A 17,901-nucleotide genomic window follows, 5' to 3' on the forward strand; every position below is an offset into this window, starting at 1 on the left:
GGTACCTCGTGGTAGCGTGGCACTCTGACATATTGTTTCGTAATTTTCACATCTGGTAATAGAGCGGAAGGATGTACTTAACTGCATTTGATGATGCAGTACACAAGTACAATTACATTTTACATGAATATCTTGATTAAATTTCATTCAAATAATGTCATGTTCGATGGGAGTAAAGTGCTTATAGGAAATGAGAGAATGAGTGAGTGAGCGACTGAATCTTGCCAAGAACCGTTTTAATAGTATGTAAATTATTTCTGTTATACCTAGGCGTGTGACGAGGAGTGAGTGAGCGAGTCAGTATGGTTTTATGCCGCTTTTAGCAATATTCCAGCAATATCAAGGCGGGGGACACCAGAAATGTGTACCCATGTGGGGAATCGAATCCGGGTCAGCGGCGTGACCAGCGGACGCTTTAACCATTAGATTACCCCAACCCCCGTATGTCACGAGGAAGATAGGTCATATATTTGACATTTATCACTTAAGATAAAATCTACGTGCACGAATATGGCACAAACTTAGAAACACAAATGGTGTGAACTTTGGAAATGAAACCAACAGTGGTATAAAGATTTACGGCATAGAGTACGGCATGAAGCGTACGGAATAGTGTGATATTTACTTCACAGAGTGTAGCGTACGGCACAGAGTGTAGCGTACGGCACAGAGTGATATTTACATCACAGAGTGAAGCGTGCGACACAGAGAGATATTTACTTCACCGAGTGAAGAATACGGTATAAAGTGATGTTAACATCACAGAGTGAAGCGTACGGCACAGAGTGATATTTGCATCACGGAGAGAAGTATCGGCACAGAGTGTTATTTACTTCACAGAGTGAAGCATACGGTATAAAGTGATGTTTACATCACAGAGTGAAGCATACGGAATAAAGTGATTTTTACTTCACAGAGAGAAGCGTGCGGCATAAAGTGATATTTACTTCACAGAGAGAAGCGTACGGCACAGAGTGATATTGACATCACAGAGTGAAGCATACGGTATAAAGTGATATTTACTTCACAGAGTGAAGCACACCGCATAAATTGATGCTTACATCACAGAGTGAAGCGTACGGAACAGAGTGATATTTACATCACAGAGAGAAGCATACGGCACAGAGTGATATTTACTTCACAGAGTGAAGCATACGGTATAAAGTGATGTTTACATCACAGAGTGAAGCATACGGTATAAAGTGATATTTACTTCACAGAGTGAAGCGTACGGCATAAAGTGATATTTACTTCACAGAGAGTGACGTACGGCACAGAGTGATATTTACATCACAGAGTGAAGCGTACGGCACAGAGTGATATTTGCATCACGGATAGAAGCATCGGCACAGAGTGTTATTTACTTCACAGAGTGAAGCATACGGTATAAAGTGATGTTTACATCACAGAGTGAAGCATACGGTATAAAGTGATATTTACTTCACAGAGAGAAGCGTACGGCACAGAGTGATATTTACATCACAGAGTGAAGCATGCGGTATAAAGTGATATTTACTTCACAGAGAAAAGCGTACAGCATAAAGGAATTTTGCTCCAACCTTTCAATTTCTGCATTATCAACAATAAGAGGATATAGAGGTTCCTTCTCTTAACATCAACCACCATTTCCTTAGTTTTCTTTACATTCAGAAAAGGAAAATTGTCTTTACACCAAGATAGAGATTTTCCAATCCCTTGACGATAATTATGCTCAGAATCAGAAATTAGGCCAGTAACAGCGGCGTCATCTGCCAATTTCACAGTAACCACGTCATTTAATGCCAAGTAACAGTCATTGGTATACAAATTGAAGAGTAAGGGTGAAAGAACACAGCCTTGTGGAGCTCCAGTAGAGGTTGAGAGAAAAGAAGATTGATAGCCATTGACACTGAGATACTGAGTTCTATGTACCATGAACAAGATTCTGTCAGATTATCCATTCACGCCTCAGGCTCGGTTGCAGCGATTTAAACGCACATAAATATCAACGATTTATATCTTCAAATCCCTCTTGTTCTTGTGGCTACTGTTACGAAGATCCAATTCACTATTTCTTTTCGTGCGTTAATTACACTGACATAAGACATAAAATGCACTTCTATACTAAAGGATATGACATCAAATCAATACTATACGGACACTCTCATGGATCTACTAAAGGTAATCTTGAATTATTAGAATCTATCCATTCTTTCATTGTTCTGTCAGGCAGATTTGTGTTGTAATATAAAAACGAAATTGCACTTACTATTAAGTATTTTCCGACACTAATGGTTCTAACGTTAAAAGAGGCTATGTTACAGTTTATGATTGTTACATTTCCAGAAAGCTATTGTTTATCGTTTGTTAATATCATGTTTTTCTCCGTACGATTTTTATATCTATAATATATCTGTATTCCGGAGCGGTATTCATATAAGCACCATACTGCTTGTTTACCAATCCGGTTCCTCTTTTGGAAATAAATATGTTTAAACCATGTACCATGAACTCTTTAGCCCATTTGATAATGTTGCTATTAACGCCTAGATTAAACAGTTTAAACATCAAAAGGTGTGGTTGGATGGTGTTGAAGGCAGAAGAAAAATCAATAAAGAGGATTCTTACATAGTTGTTACAAGTCTCCAGATGAGAGTAAATATTTTGCAGGAGGGTTAATGCGTCCTCCGTCCCACGCCCTGATCTATATGCAAATTGTAAAGGATCTAGCAAATGACTTACATTATCAAGTAACATTTTTTCATGTCAAAGTAACTGGACGATAGTCATTATTTACGGCGGGATTATTCATTTTCGGAATAGGAATGATAGTGGAAGTTTTCCAGAGAGTGGGGATTACAGCTGAACTAATAGACCATTGAAACATCTTCTGAAATAAGACACATAGTTGCTCTCCACATTCTTTCAAAACAATACCAGGTGAGTTATCAGGGCCGCAAGATTTGCCTACTTTGAATAGTTTTAATGACAACAGAACATCACTTCTTGATATTACTAAGTCATTAGATGAGGGTAAAGATGAATACATGTTATCAATGTCATTGGAAAAATCATGATTGTCAAATCTGGCATAAAACGAATTCAATTCATTAGCAAAAACAAGATTATCTTGAACATCAATACACTGCTGTTTTTGTTAATCCCAATTGCAGACTTAAGTCCTTGCCAAGCATGTTTGTGGTAAACATTTTTTCAATTTTACATTTATATGCATCTTTACATTTTGCTGTTTCACATAAAATATCCCTAGTTTGTATTTCTTTAACTTTGTGAATATTACCTGAACAAAATGCTCGTTTCTTTTCATTCAATAAAGATTTAAACTCCTTTGTGACCCACGGTTTATTATTAGGGTAAATTTTGATTGTCCTAAGAGGAATAATATAATCAACACAAAACTTAATGTAGTCTGTGACTGCGTCGGTTAGCATGTCCAGAGTATTACATGCTTCATCAAAAATATCCCAATAAGTACACTCAAAACACCCTTTCAGCTGATCCAGCGACTCAGTGGTCAATGATTTAACCTGATTGATAACAGGTTTTTCCGACTTCAGCTTCTGTTTGTAGGTTGGCACAAGATGAATAGCGTTATGATCTGATTTTCCGATAGGCGGTTTTACGTAGGATTTGTAAGCGTCACGAATATTGCCGTAACGAAGATCCAATGTCTTGTCTCGCCTGGATGGACACGTCACATATTGAAAATAGTGTGGAAGTACATCTTTTAAAGAACATTTATTAAAATCGCCCATAATGAAATTGGGAGCATCCGGTGACAGAGCTTGCAATTGTTCTGTAATTGTCCGAATTGAATCAGCGGCTTTGCTTGAGTTTGCATTTGGTGGAACATATACAAGAGTTACAAATACCTGTCCAAATTCTCTTGGTAGGTAAAATGGTCTGAATGAAACTGATAATATTTCCACGTCCTTTGTGCACAAACTTTCACGCAAGACATAGTTTTTACACCAGTTTTGGTTCCTGTACATACACAGTCCCCACCCGTTACCTTCTCCGTTATCTGAAGATCTCTGTCCATGCCAATCGGTTGTCCAAATCCAGATAGAGTTATTGATCCCGAATTCACACTTTCGCTCAGCCATGTTTCGGTGAAGCACAATAAACAACTTCCCCGGTATTCGTACATGAATTTTGCGGACGCTTCCAATTTCGTTAGTTGTTTTCGTAACGACCGCGCATTTGAGAGCATCAAGGTCGGTAGCGGCGGTCTGTTCTTCCTTGCCCGTATTCTCCGTCTCAAACCTCCTCTTTTGCCTCTCTTGCGTTTCTTGACAGCAACATCTTCTTTCACACACTCCTCAGGAACATCTATTGGAGATTTTCCCGTCCAAGAAGAGTCACGGAACTCCAAAAGTTGGAGAAGATCATAACGGATGACCGTCGTGACGTCACCATGGCTACCAGAGTAAACAAAGCCAAACTGTCCGGCGATGATGAGTAGGGCTATCAAGCCGTAGAAACACTGAAAAACCGCAATCGGTTCATCACGCTCTTCAAATATTGAAGAAATCACCTTTGTTCAAAACCTGAACAACTTTGACGACAGAGGAAAACATAAAACTAGCAAAATTGTATAATAACGAGAGAGCCGTTTCGATACGTGTCGCCACGGCGCAGCGCCACCTACCAATCACAGAGTGAACCATACGGCATAAAGTGATGTTTACATCACAGAGAGAAGCGTACGGCACAGAGTGATATTTACATCACAGAGTGAAGCATACGGCACAGAGTGATATTTACTTCACAGAGTGAAGCATACGGTATAAAGTGATATTTACATCACAGAGTGAAGCATACGGTATAAAGTGATATTTACTTCACAGAGAGAAGCGTACGGCACAGAGTGATATTTACTTCACAGAGTGAAGCATACGGTATAAAGTGATATTTACTTCACAGAGTGAAGCATACGGTATAAAGTGATATTTACTTCACAGAGAGAAGCGTACGGCATAAAGTGATATTTACTTCACAGAGAGTAGCGTACGGCATAAAGTGATATTTATATCACAGAGTGAAGCATACGGCACAGAGTGATATTTACATCACAAAGTGAAGCATACGGCATAAAGTGATGTTTACACCACAAAGTGAATCGTACGGTACAGACAGATTTTACATCACACAGTGAAGCGTAAATTGCAATTTATTCATTGAACAAAACTTTACATTTTATTGCATTACACAGCAAGTCAGCTCAATCCGTTACGTGTCCTGAATACTTTTGAAATCCAGCTTCAACAGGATACTAAGAGTCCAGAGGGAGACTCCACTTGATGCCAGCGTCCCTACACCTGCTACGATCTGAAACACAATGACGACATTTGACAACGTCCACGCTTAACCCACATCTGTAATTATATAAAACTCTGTTGGTGCAACGTGTTATGGATTCTGTTGTGCTTGAAATGGAATGGAGTGCTGCTCTGTACGAGGTGCATGTAACAACCAGTTCTGGTCTAGAATCATGTCGGTTCAAATTTTGATTTGCATTCCATACGTGGCAGACATATTGAAATCCGATTCACACCTCAAGCATGGGTTGCTGAAGACCATTTCTAATCCGCGACTTCGCATGTGTTAAATTTGTAAACTCATACCACTTTGAACAGGCCTTAACTCTCCGTTTCTTTGACACTTCAAGAGTTGGCAGCCATTTTGTCCCGCTCTGATGTTGTCGCCGGCGTTGTAGCATGTGTTGTTGTGAAAGCACTCTGAATCACAAAAAGACAAGTTTCAACTTAATTCTGGAAACTCAAAAGTCCAGAAACTCTCAGCACTGTGGGCAGTTTCTGACAAAGGATATGACAAAATTCACCATGTAGTTATCAGCAAAGTATCCTGTGGATGGTAAAATAAAAAACATTGTTTTCGAAAACTCAAATTTTAGAAAATTTCTACATTTGCTCAAAACTAATTTCTTGGAGGTTGAAAAGGAATGAAAGAATGTTTAAACCTAATTCGGCTAATTTAAAGCATAATTATAATATCTCGCCCATATATTTATTCATAAAGTCATATCCTCCAACAATCTTTGTTTCTTTGTTGACAACGATCTTTTTTGTAACCAAATAACAGAAACAGAAATAGACATACGCATTTGGGTTCTGGGTTGATTTTTCTTTTAGTATGTTTCATTTGTTTGTTTTGGTTTTGTTCAGTCAACAGAGTGAATCGTGATTGTTAATGACTAACAAAATTACACCGGGCAAATTTAACACTTTTTGCTTGCTGTAAATAATTACCTTTGCAGAAACAAACGACGAGGATTTAATCATAAACACCGACCAAGTCACTGAACCTGAGATCATCTCTTTCAACCAGCAACAGTCATTATATGACTGAGACAATACCGACGTTGAAAGCTAAAGCACGGTGCCATCCCAGCCAGATTGATAGTCTTCTTCCTTGGTCTCAATGCCCACATTTGGTGTGGCCACACGTGCATTTTGTATAAGGAACGTGCATTCAGAAAATGATTTGTAACAATTAGCTGGTAACATTATACAAAACACATTTGCCATCATGTAAGTTTGCAAGAGCATGCTGTACGTGTCAAGTATATGGAGTTACCATAATAGAGCAAAACTGGGATTCGAACCAAGATTATTGGACTCAGACAAGCTTTGCCTTAGGGGAGAATGGGGTTAGTCTGGCAGCGATTTACTGAAATAATGAGCTACATAGCTTAGAAACTGTGGTTCCACTTACTTATATCAACAAAATATATCCGCCCGTAAATGCACTGAAGCCTGCTACATCGGTTTTCGGCCAGAAACACAGCACCGTGGAAGTGGACACGACCTCCCAAAAAACATGGTAATTCTGTGGACAACGATGGTGAGTGTGTATCATTTTATGCCGCTTTGAGAAATTCACCATCCATATCATGGAAGGAACATATTCAGATAATTGTACTTATATGCAGAATCGAACGAAGGTCAACGAACGTATATATGGTGATTTCTTCCCCACCCATTGTTAGCTGTGAGGTGAGGTTAAACATGATTTTAATACTATAGTTTGTTTGTTTGTTTTATTTTATTTTGTTTGTTTGACGCCGCACTCAGCAATAGTCGGCGGTCTGTAAATAATCAAGTCAGACAGACAACAGAATAAACATGGATCTACCATAAGTCAATCAAGTTAAGAAGCATGTGTTGCTGAAGGCCAATTCTACATTACAGTTAAGACATCCATAGGGACCAAGTAAAACCGGAATCTGGATATGTATGGACAACCTACTCCACTGGTTAGGATCGCTTGTCTTCTTCGCCCTGTCCAGTGCCGGCTTGGCCGAGGACGCAGCTGCAAGCAGCAGCAGGCACGACAGAGTTATTGGTAACGTGGACATCGTCTCCTTGATCTGAATGAAATAAAAGCGAATAATTTAGACTGAGGTCTTTACAGACAGTTTTATTCCGTAAAAGGCCAACGGCCCATAATACAGTCAAATGCATGATAACACATTAATGGTATGCATGAATTTATAATAAATTCTGCTCTTAATTCTAATTTGTACACAATATAAAAATAAACTAACATTCTTAATCATACCTACATTGGTAGATTGCATAATGTTTTATAAAGTTGTTTATCTTAGGAGGTTGACTAAAATATTTCATCAAAAGCATTCACAAATATACAAATATGCCACTCATCTTCAACAACATTAATAGCTTTTGATTTACAAAATAAACAAAATCTTTCATTTGAAGCAATATTTGTATATCTCCCAGTCTCTGTTGCTAAATTAAAAGTTCCTGATCTGAATTTGAAAGGGTAGATCTCAAATTTAAACAAATATTACAATCTAAATATTTTTCTACATCTAATAGGTTTTTATACTGAAAATAATAAATAGTTTTGTGTGGATTTTTAATGGAAGTATACCAGGATTGCTTTAAGTTATTGGTCAGTCTTTGTTTACAGAAACATAAAATGCTTAACATTACCAATATCGTGACTGACCCATGAATAGCCAAAACCATAAGTAAATATATTAGTTTAAACATTAGTTGCCCACGTTATACGTCCAACATCATATAATCATTTCAGAATTTCGTGACAGTGTTTTGGGAGTCTATTTGGGGGTAAGTACAATAAATGACACCAATATTTGATAACCTTAGTCATATATACAATTTGTAAAGGGAGTCTACCACATTCTCAAAGTACCATATTATTACAAGTAGATTTACCAACTTTTAACAAATACTTACAAAATTTAATTTATAGAGACTCTATGAGTTTACAATAACTGGTGCCCCAAACTTCAGCTCCCTAACATAATATAGGTGAGACTATACATTCAAATATCTTAAATAAACCTTTACAATTGACAGTACCCATTTTCTTAGAAAGTTATTTACAGAAAATATTGCCCTATTGGCCTGAGAAACAAGACCCTGAGATCTTTACCTTCATCGCTGAAATAGATTCATTGGTTTGAGGGATATATCTAGATATTGATGTAGCGAATTCGAAGAAGGGCCTCCAATAGCCCAAACCAATAACATGTAAAACAGTGACGTCATTATCTTAGCCCAAATTAACAATTCATGATCCCACTATAGACCATTCTTAGCCAATATGCATGACCTCGAGGTCAAATCGAAAGCGAGGCTTAAATAGGTTGACCCAACCTTGAAAATGGCGACCTCGAAAAGGAAAGATTACTGCTGTGTGCCTTTGCGTTGGAGTGATGCCCGTAAGGATTTTACGGTATCTTTTCACCATATTTCCAAGAATAAGATCAGAAGAAGGCAGTGGTTGTCGAAAATACGGAGAGATGAAAATGGAAAATGATTCATAGTAAGTACAAAATAATTACGGCACATGGCATAGTCTAGATCTGCCGTGTAATGTACAAACTGTTCACTATGCAAGGTTTTAATATCAGGGGCACATGTACAATGTGAATGTCACACACACACAGACACATTCAAACCCCCACCCCCACCACCACCACCCCACCCCCACACATTGTCATGTTCAAAATCAGTGATCACCCCTAGTTCATACGTACACAATTGACCCCTCCTCCTGCCTCCCAAAACAAACTGGGAGACACCCCAACCCCCGCAAACACCGCACCTAAAATCATCATCACCCCCCTAGTCATAAATTATGAACGGTCCAATATATTAAAAAAAATTAAGCATATGGACATGTGCAGACACTCTTGTCATGATGGCATGGGAATTTTATTTGCAATTATTCTGTATCCGTGAAATTAGATTGGCTGCAAATCAAAGTAACATTTCAAGTACGTATACATGTATATATGCAGGACATACACATGCTGTTAAAAAAATCTTAAATATGTATCTACTTTCAAAATTACTGCATACTGACCAGTACTTCAGGGATACAGGACATATTACTGGACAATCTAATTACACCAACTGAAATATATTTAGTGTTTAAATATCCATTTCAGATGCTGCTTATTAAGAGTCAGAGAGCATGTCACCAGCTCAGGTACCTCCCATAAGGAATCTACCACAGTCACCATCTCAGATACAGTAAGAATGTCAGATCGTATTAAGTTAATATTGCCAACTGACATGGTTTTAAAGAATTGAATACAACTGAACTTTGACCTATATGCTATGTTATTTACATATAAAAATATTGATTGCCTATACTGTCTACAATATGAAATGATGTTAGCCTCTACTCCTTGATGTATATTTGTAATAGACCGATCCAGTCTCGGCCGATAAGCCCCGCCCACTTCGTTTTTGACGTTAGGGGGGGGACAACCACTGGCAAATCACAATGGCGTCACCGCCGGCGAAACGTTACGTGATTGCGAACGTTGTTGATGAATTCTGCATGTGATACTTTGGTGTCCGTCGTTTGTGAATGTTATTTAAAGAGGCAAGTTATACGTATGTGATTTTTAATATATTTTAGCTGGCAGATTACAACTGGCGAGTGAAAATGAGTTACATGCCCGATGAAAAAGCGTCTCGACTAGCTGCTGAGACTGTAGGAAGCGTAATTTCTTTCGAATCAATTAATCTATCTGGCAATTCACCTCCGTCACAGATATTAGCAGGGAAAGGATAACTGAATTTTGTTGTTTGGGTTTATAATTTTTTAAAACTCGTGAACACAACCACATGGTCATGTTGCACATCGTTTCGGTATCTATAAATAGATTATCAACACTGCGCGTGGCGCCTTTACTTATCCGTTTGCGTTGTTCAAATTTAGTTCAATAGAATCTAATCTGAAAACATGGGTTTCTATCTTTTAATGAATTAAGAGAATGGTAAATAAAGAGCAGAAAATATTTCCCGTCTACTACTTCATGCACCTTATTTGTCTGTACAATTAATGTAAACAAATCAATCACAGCATAACCTATTTGATCTTATTTGGAAATCTGGAAAAGGTATTTGGGCTTGTAAACAATATGTTTCCATGGACGTATCTGGACATACCCAGAAGCAAATATTCAACAGCTGATCTGCAGCAACTCTCAGTAAAGTTTCTCCCTTCAAAATCTGTACACCATGATAAAATGACACTGAATATAAGGAAATCATTTTTTTAATCACCATTTCCATTTAATTTTTCTATATGTACTTTCTTGCGGAATCCTAATTTACATACAAACTTCCACAATACTGGACTTCATGAACTGCCAGCGTTTATGTACAGGTATGTCACAGCACCAGAACACAAAGAAGATCCAAGATACAGTCTGTACCTGTACACTAGCTGACCCATCTTCCAGAAATGGGAAACATGTGATGCAAAATTTTGGAACAGAGAATCCACAGTTATTCGAACAATTAACTAGCATTGAAATAGAATGTTACACAAAGTACAAATGTAGATCTATTGTTTTTTCATTAGAGATGTTTAACTGCTAACTACTAGTGTAAATAAGGTGCAAAGAATATATCCTATGTTCAAAGCCTTCTGTAAATACAATTATTGCTTCTTAATTAAACAATGATAATCTTTTGTTTTATTAGATCTGAGACCATATCCCTAGAGGACATAACACTGATTTTGATCTATTTCCTTTCTGAGATACTTACTGGTGTCATAAAAATTATAGTAAAGTTGATTCAAAATTTGGTAAAAGTCATAACAAAGGTTTAGGAAAACAGACATAAAAATGTCCTGAAGCGTTCACCTCCTACAAACCAGTGTGCAATTTAATATGAAGCTCATTTTGCAAATAACCATCAACAAACCTTGAACAATTTGTCCAAATCCACCATCTTAATAAACACTAGCTTTGGCTCAGTATTCAAATAGTAGTAACCTCCTAAAAACTTATGATTTATCAGAAGAATTATATCAAATATGGATTAAAATATATGTTTCAATCTTTATTCCGTTACATGAAAAGTCACCTGAGATTTTTGTAAGTTATTCTGTTCCAGAACTAGATATAAATGCCTGACCAGGGTTTGACCAAAACGTAGCCTTTGCTTTTTCAAATTTTCTGGATGTTGAAATAACTTTAATGAGTTATGATACTAGCAATCACTTTCAGAATTATCTTATTAGTAAATGTAGTATTTAAAACAAAAAATCTAAAAGCAGGAGCCAAGAAACTAAGTTAATACCAAGTGATTGTCCTGCCTTGATATGTATGGTGTTTGTTTGCCTAGTTCTGCCTTAAAATCTAAAAAATCTGATATGTCAATCAATTAAATAATTATTTATTATTGATTAGATTATTATTAATTTTATTACCCTTCCACGTTTACTATAAAAAGCAAGATTCTGAAAACATACCTTGATATCATTTCCAGTGAATTAATCAAAATTACAGTTGTAATATTACTCCTAAAATGTACCATTATATGTGAATAATTTATGTGGTAACAAAACTTCAAATAATGTTCTCATAATTAAGATATACACTTTATTTCACTCCATCCAATACTCCAGAAAGTCGATCACTATTCTTCTCACATAGTTTTCGTATTCGATCAACATGGAGGAAGGTAATTCAATTCAAAGTCCCATGCAACTCTTTATAAAAAGCTGAAATATTTAAAGCATGGTTTTATAGGCACTCATATGAATTAAGTTTGATACTTGGATATTGCATGATAGGCAACTGCTGACACTTACAATATTTCCGTTTGAATAAAAAATATTACTCCTCGAATATTTGGGCTCTGTTAACAAGATACTGTAGGCCTTCAAATTGTGCTTATAAAACTTAAAACATCCCAAAATGTGTGACAAATTGAAGAATATCTAAGAGCGAAGGGGACAATATCCGCCACATTGTTCTTTCATGTAACAAGTTTTGCTATTTCGGTTGACCGTATGTTGTGCCCTTAAACGCACAATGGTCTTAAGTGCACAGAAATCGTGAATATTCATGAGTGGGCGGAGCTTATGTCACTACGTCACATACACGGCACAGTATCTTCCGCGGAACTAGTAGAGGGAGTTGACCTATGCTGCTTCGTCTGTTATTGCCTTATACAATGTGACAGCTACAATATGCATATGAGGTATATGTACACATGAAGTATACGTGCTGTTTATTCAATATAATGTGCTGTATTGAAGTTTTGCGACGCAACTTCCCACGGTGAAGGAGTTCAAGCGAGAAAGCCTCCTCGAGAACAACCACGGTACCTAGCGTTGCGATGGAAACATTCACATGTCAATATTGTCATTGCTCAGTCCTGACTTATCATAACTCTCCAACCAAACAGAATAACATCTCTTGTCAACCAACTAAATACTTATACACTACATATGTACATGTACGTACATATTGCCAGATCTAATTAAACTCCACGTATTTCAATAAGGTCAGCTCTAATAGGGCGTCTTATGAAGGAAGGAAAGGTTACCCAGGCAGGCCAAAGTACCCAAAGCTACCTTTCCATGGCTATCAGGGCACTACAAAATTGAAACAAATATTTGAGATTTATATCCCAGGGTAACCTAGCATGGCAACAAATATTTCTGGAATTTGGGTAGTGTATCTGAAGTACCTGAGGAATCCCTCCAAATGGTAAAATTACTAGTTTCTGGTGTGAAGGTGCAGATAAATATATTAAGGATAAAAAAAACCAAACACCATGTCAACACCTCGGCCAGTTTAAATGTCTGGCAAAGTATATCCCTCCAAAGATACCATACTGCCAGGGTGTTTTGGTACTTTGGCAAGTCTTACTGAGTTTACTTATTAGCAGTTAAAATCACTTTCAATTATTTCCAACTTAACTTCCCTCTAAAGTAATTAATATAAAATCATTTTCATGGCATTTTCAACACCCCTTTCAACCTGATCCCTTTGACCATGTACAACCCCTCTAGACTGAAAATTTCATTCACTCTCTCTCCCATTTCAGCCTAGCTGGGCCACTTCCTCGACGCATCAAGGTGGACAGTCAGTGTGCACCACAGAGGTTCTGCCAGCTGCCCAGGAGAGCTTCATCCAGCCCCAAGCACCCCAGGGGACTGGTAGGAAATGAAATGCATGTTGTTTTTGCTGTGCCTTTTTTAAAAAGGTCCATTGTGCATTTAAGGTTTTCTGTGCACTTAAGGTTTCCTATAGGAGTCCTTAAGTGCACAGAAAAAACCTTCAATGCACAATGATGTCTTGGCCCCTCCTGGACCCTCTTGGCTGTTTTGGCTGGTGCAGAGGCCCCACCTGATCCCTTTGACCATGTACAACCCCCTGTAGACTGAAAATTTCATTCAATCTCTCTCCCATTTCAGCCTAGTTGGGCCACTTCCTCGGCACGTCAAAAGGACAGTCAGTGTGCACCACAGAGGTTCTGCCAGCTGCCCAGGAGAGCTTCATCCAGCCCCAAGCACCCCAGGGGACTGGTAGGAAATGAAATGCATGTTGTTTTGCTGTGCCTTTTTAAAAAGGTCCATTGTGCATTTAAGGTGTTCTGTGCACTTAAGGTTTCCTATAGGAGTCCTTAAGTGCACAGAAAGCCTTCAATGCACAATGATCTTGGCCCCTCCCTGGACCCTCTTGGCTGTTTTGGCTGGTGCAGAGGCCCCACCTGATCCCTTTGACCATGAACAACCCCTCTAGACTGAAAATTTCATTTCTCTCTCTCTCCCATTTCAGCCAAGCTGGGCCACTTCCTCGGCAGCGTCAAGGCGGACAGTCAGTGTGCACCACAGAGGTTCTGCCAGCTGCCCAGGAGAGCTTCATCCAGCCCCAAGCACCCCAGGGACTGGTAGGAAATGAAATGCATGTTGTTTTGCTGTGCCTTTTTTAAAAAGGTCCATTTGTGCATTTAAGGTTTTCTGTGCACTTAAGGTTTCCTATAGCAGTCCTTAAGTGCACAGAAAACCTTAAATGCACAATGATGTCTTGCCCCTCCCTGGACCCTCTTGGCTGTTTTTGGCTGGTGCAGAGGCCCCACCTGATCCCTTTGACCATGTACAACCCCCTCTAGACTGAAAATTTCATTCACTCTCTCTCTCCCATTTCAGCCTAGCTGGGCCACTTCCTCGGCGGCATCAAGGCGGACAGTCAGTGTGCACCACAGAGGTTCTGCCAGCTGCCCAGGAGAGCTTCATCCAGCCCCAAGCACCCCAGGGGACTGGTAGGAAATGAAATGCATGTTGTTTTGCTGTGCCTTTTTAAAAAGGTCCATTGTGCATTTAAGGTTTTCTGTGCACTTAAGGTTTCCTATAGGAGTCCTTAAGTGCACAGAAAACCTTAAATGCACAATGATGTCTTGGTCCCTCCATGGACCCTCTTGGCTGTTTTTGGCTGGTGCAGAGGCCCCACCTGATCCCTTTGACCATGAACAACCCCCTCTAGACTGAAAAGTTCATTCAATCTCTCTCCCATTTCAGCCTAGCTGGGCCACTTCCTCTGCACGTCAAGGCGGACAGTCAGTGTGCACCACAGAGGTTCTGCCAGCTGTCCAGGAGAGCTTCATCCAGCCCCAAGCACCCCAGGGGACTGGTAGGAAATGAAATGCATGTTGTTTTTTGCTGTGCCTTTTTGCAAAAAAGGTCCATTGTGCATTGACAAGGTTTTCTGTGCACTTAAGGTTTCCTATAGGAGTCCTTAAGTGCACAGAAAACCTTAAATGCACAATGATGTCTTGGCCCCTCCCTGGACCCTCTTGGCTGTTTTTGGCTGGTGCAGAGGCCCCAACTGATCCCTCTTACCATGTACAACCCACTCTAGACTGAAAATTTCATTCAATCTCTCTCCCATTTCAGCCTAGCTGGGCCACTTCCTCGGCGCATCAAGGCGGACAGTCAGTGTGCACCACAGAGGTTCTGCCAGCTGCCCAGGAGAGCTTCATCCAGCCCCAAGCACCCCAGGGGACTGGTAGGAAATGAAATGCATGTTGTTTTTGCTGTGCCTTTTTAAAAGGGTCCATTGTGCATTTAAGAGTTTTCTGTGCACTTAAGGTTTCCTATAGGAGTCCTTAAGTGCACAGAAAACCTTAAATGCACAATGATGTCTTGGCCCCTCCCTGGACCCTCTTGGCTGTTTTGGCTGGTGCAGAGGCCCCACCTGATCCCTTTGACCATGTACAACCCCTCTAGACTGAAAATTTCATTCACTCTCTCTCCCATTTCAGCCAAGCTGGGCGCTTCCTCGGGCAGCGTCAAGCCATAGGACAGTCAGTGTGCACCACAGAGGTTCTGCCAGCTGCCCAGGAGAGCTTCATCCAGCCCCAAGCACCCCAGGGGACTGGTAGGAAATGAAATGCATGTTGTTTTGCTGTGCCTTTTTAAAAGGTCCATTATTTAAGGTTTTCTGTGCACTTAAGGTTTCCTATAGGAGTCCTTAAGTGCACAGAAAACCTTAAATGCATAATGATGTCTTGGCCCCTCCCTGGACCCTCTTGGTTGTTTTTTGGCTGGTGCAGAGGCCCCACCTGATCCCTTTGACCATGTACAACCCACTCTAGACTGAAAATTTCATTCAATCTCTCTCCCATTTCAGCCTAGCTGGGCCACTTCTCGGCATCAAGGCGGACAGTCAGTGTGCACCACAGAGGTTCTGCCAGCTGCCCAGGAGAGCTTCATCCAGCCCCAAGCACCCCAGGGGACTGGTAGGAAATGAAATGCATGTTGTTTTTTGCTGTGCCTTTTTAAAAGGTCCATTGTGCATTAAGTTTTCTGTGCACTTAAGGTTTCCTATAGGAGTCCTTAAGTGCACAGAAAACCTTAAATGCACAATGATGTCTTGCCCCCTCCATGGACCCTCTTGGCTGTTTTTGGCTGGTGCAGAGGCCCCACCTGATCCCTTTGACCATGTACAACCCCCTGTAGACTGAAAATTTCATTCAATCTCTCTCCCATTTCAGCCTAGTTGGGCCACTTCCTCGGCACGTCAAGGCGGACAGTCAGTGTGCACCACAGAGGTTCTGCCAGCTGCCCAGGAGAGCTTCATCCAGCCCCAAGCACCCCAGGGGACTGGTAGGAAATGAAATGCATGTTGTTTTTGCTGTGCCTTTTTAAAGTTCATTGTGCATTTAAGGTTTTCTGAACTTAAGGTTTCCTATAGGAGTCCTTAAGTGCACAGAAAACCTTCAATGCACAATGATGTCTTGGCCCCTCCCTGGACCCTCTTGGCTGTTTTTGGCTGGTGCAGAGGCCCCACCTGATCCCTTTGACCATGAACAACCCCCTCTAGACTGAAAATTTCATTCACTCTCTCTCCCATTTCAGCCAAGCTGGGCCGCTTCCTCGGCGCGTCAAGGCGGACAGTCAGTGTGCACCACAGAGGTTCTGCCAGCTGCCCAGGAGAGCTTCATCCAGCCCCAAGCACCCCAGGGGACTGGTAGGAAATGAAATGCATGTTGTTTTGCTGTGCCTTTTTAAAAAGGTCCATTGTGCATTTAGGTTTTCTGTGCACTTAAGGTTTCCTATAGCAGTCCTTAAGTGCACAGAAAACCTTAAATGCATAATGATGTCTTGGCCCCTCCCTGGACCCTCTTGGCTGCTTTTTGGCTGGTGCAGAGGCCCCACCTGATCCCTTTAACCATGTACAACCCCTCTAGACTGAAAAATTTCATTCACTCTCTCTCCCATTTCAGCCTAGCTGGGCCACTTCCTCAGCGATCAAGGCGGACAGTCAGTGTGCACCACAGAGGTTCTGCCAGCTGCCCAGGAGAGCTTCATCCAGCCCCAAGCACCCCAGGGGACTGGTAGGAAATGAAATGCATGTTGTTTTTGCTGTGCCTTTTTAAAAGGTCCATTGTGATTTAGTTTTCTGTGCACTTAAGGTTTCCTATAGGAGTCCTTAAGTGCACAGAAAACCTTAAATGCACAATGATGTCTTGGCCCTCCCTGGACCCTCTTGGCTGTTTCTTGGTGCAGAGGCCCCACCTGATCCCTTTGACCATGTACAACCCCCTCTAGACCTGATCCCTTTGACTCTCCCATTTCAACAACCCTCTCTAGACTGACAGAAAATGCATCCAGAGGTTCTGCCAGCTGCACTTCATCCAGCCCCAAGCACCCCAGGGACTGGTAGGAAATGAAATGCATGTTGTTTTGCTGTGCCTTTTTATTTTAAAGCATCAGAGAGCCTTCAGTGCTGACTGAATCAAATGACAGCAGTGATTGGATGATTTTATGTTGTTAAAATGTGCATTCATCCAGTAATTAAAACTAACTATATTTTTTCAATGTGTAGTTGCTTCTTTTTAACCTGATTGCTTCTGCAGAATTTGTGCAGAGATATTTTCAAGTAGGTTACATTTTGGTGCTAAACTGGGTCTGGCGCTTTTCACACTCCTGTATTACTCCTCTAAGTTTTACCATGACCCGAAGGAAAATAGGAGAATGTAGTGCCTTGTTTAAATGCACTGATTTGTCTGTGCTAATTTATTCAGGGTGACTTGTGACAGCTTAAATGAAAGATCAGACATT

The 17,901-nt window shown here is 40.1% G+C and overlaps 1 protein-coding gene across 1 annotated transcript; it reads right to left on the reverse strand.

Annotated features, from left to right (window-relative positions):
- Positions 1-5,157: 5,157 nt before the first annotated feature.
- On the reverse strand, positions 5,158-7,389 carry LOC124266737. Its single transcript, XM_046701524.1, has 4 exons — positions 7,273-7,389; positions 6,739-6,852; positions 5,628-5,741; positions 5,158-5,331 (listed from the first exon to the last, which is right to left on the reverse strand). Exons 1-4 carry the CDS (start codon positions 7,379-7,381, stop codon positions 5,276-5,278), a joined length of 393 nt encoding a protein of 130 aa, XP_046557480.1. The 5' UTR covers positions 7,382-7,389; the 3' UTR covers positions 5,158-5,275.
- Positions 7,390-17,901: the final 10,512 nt, after the last annotated feature.

The sequence above is a fragment of the Haliotis rubra genome, unplaced genomic scaffold, assembly GCF_003918875.1.
Source record: "Haliotis rubra isolate DU_JTF1 unplaced genomic scaffold, ASM391887v1 Scf1278, whole genome shotgun sequence".
Lineage (NCBI taxonomy): Eukaryota > Metazoa > Mollusca > Gastropoda > Lepetellida > Haliotidae > Haliotis > Haliotis rubra.

Coding starts and splice junctions, on each gene's coding strand:
- LOC124266737 (XM_046701524.1), bottom strand. CDS start 7,381: ATGTCCACGTTACCAATAACTCTGTCGTGCCTGCTGCTGCTTGCAGCT. Junction 6,853..7,272: donor AAGCGATCCTAACCAGTGGA/GTAGGTTGTCCA, acceptor CGTTGTCCACAG/AATTACCATGTTTTTTGGGA. Junction 5,332..5,627: donor GTTAAGGCCTGTTCAAAGTG/GTATGAGTTTAC, acceptor ATTGTGTTTCAG/ATCGTAGCAGGTGTAGGGAC.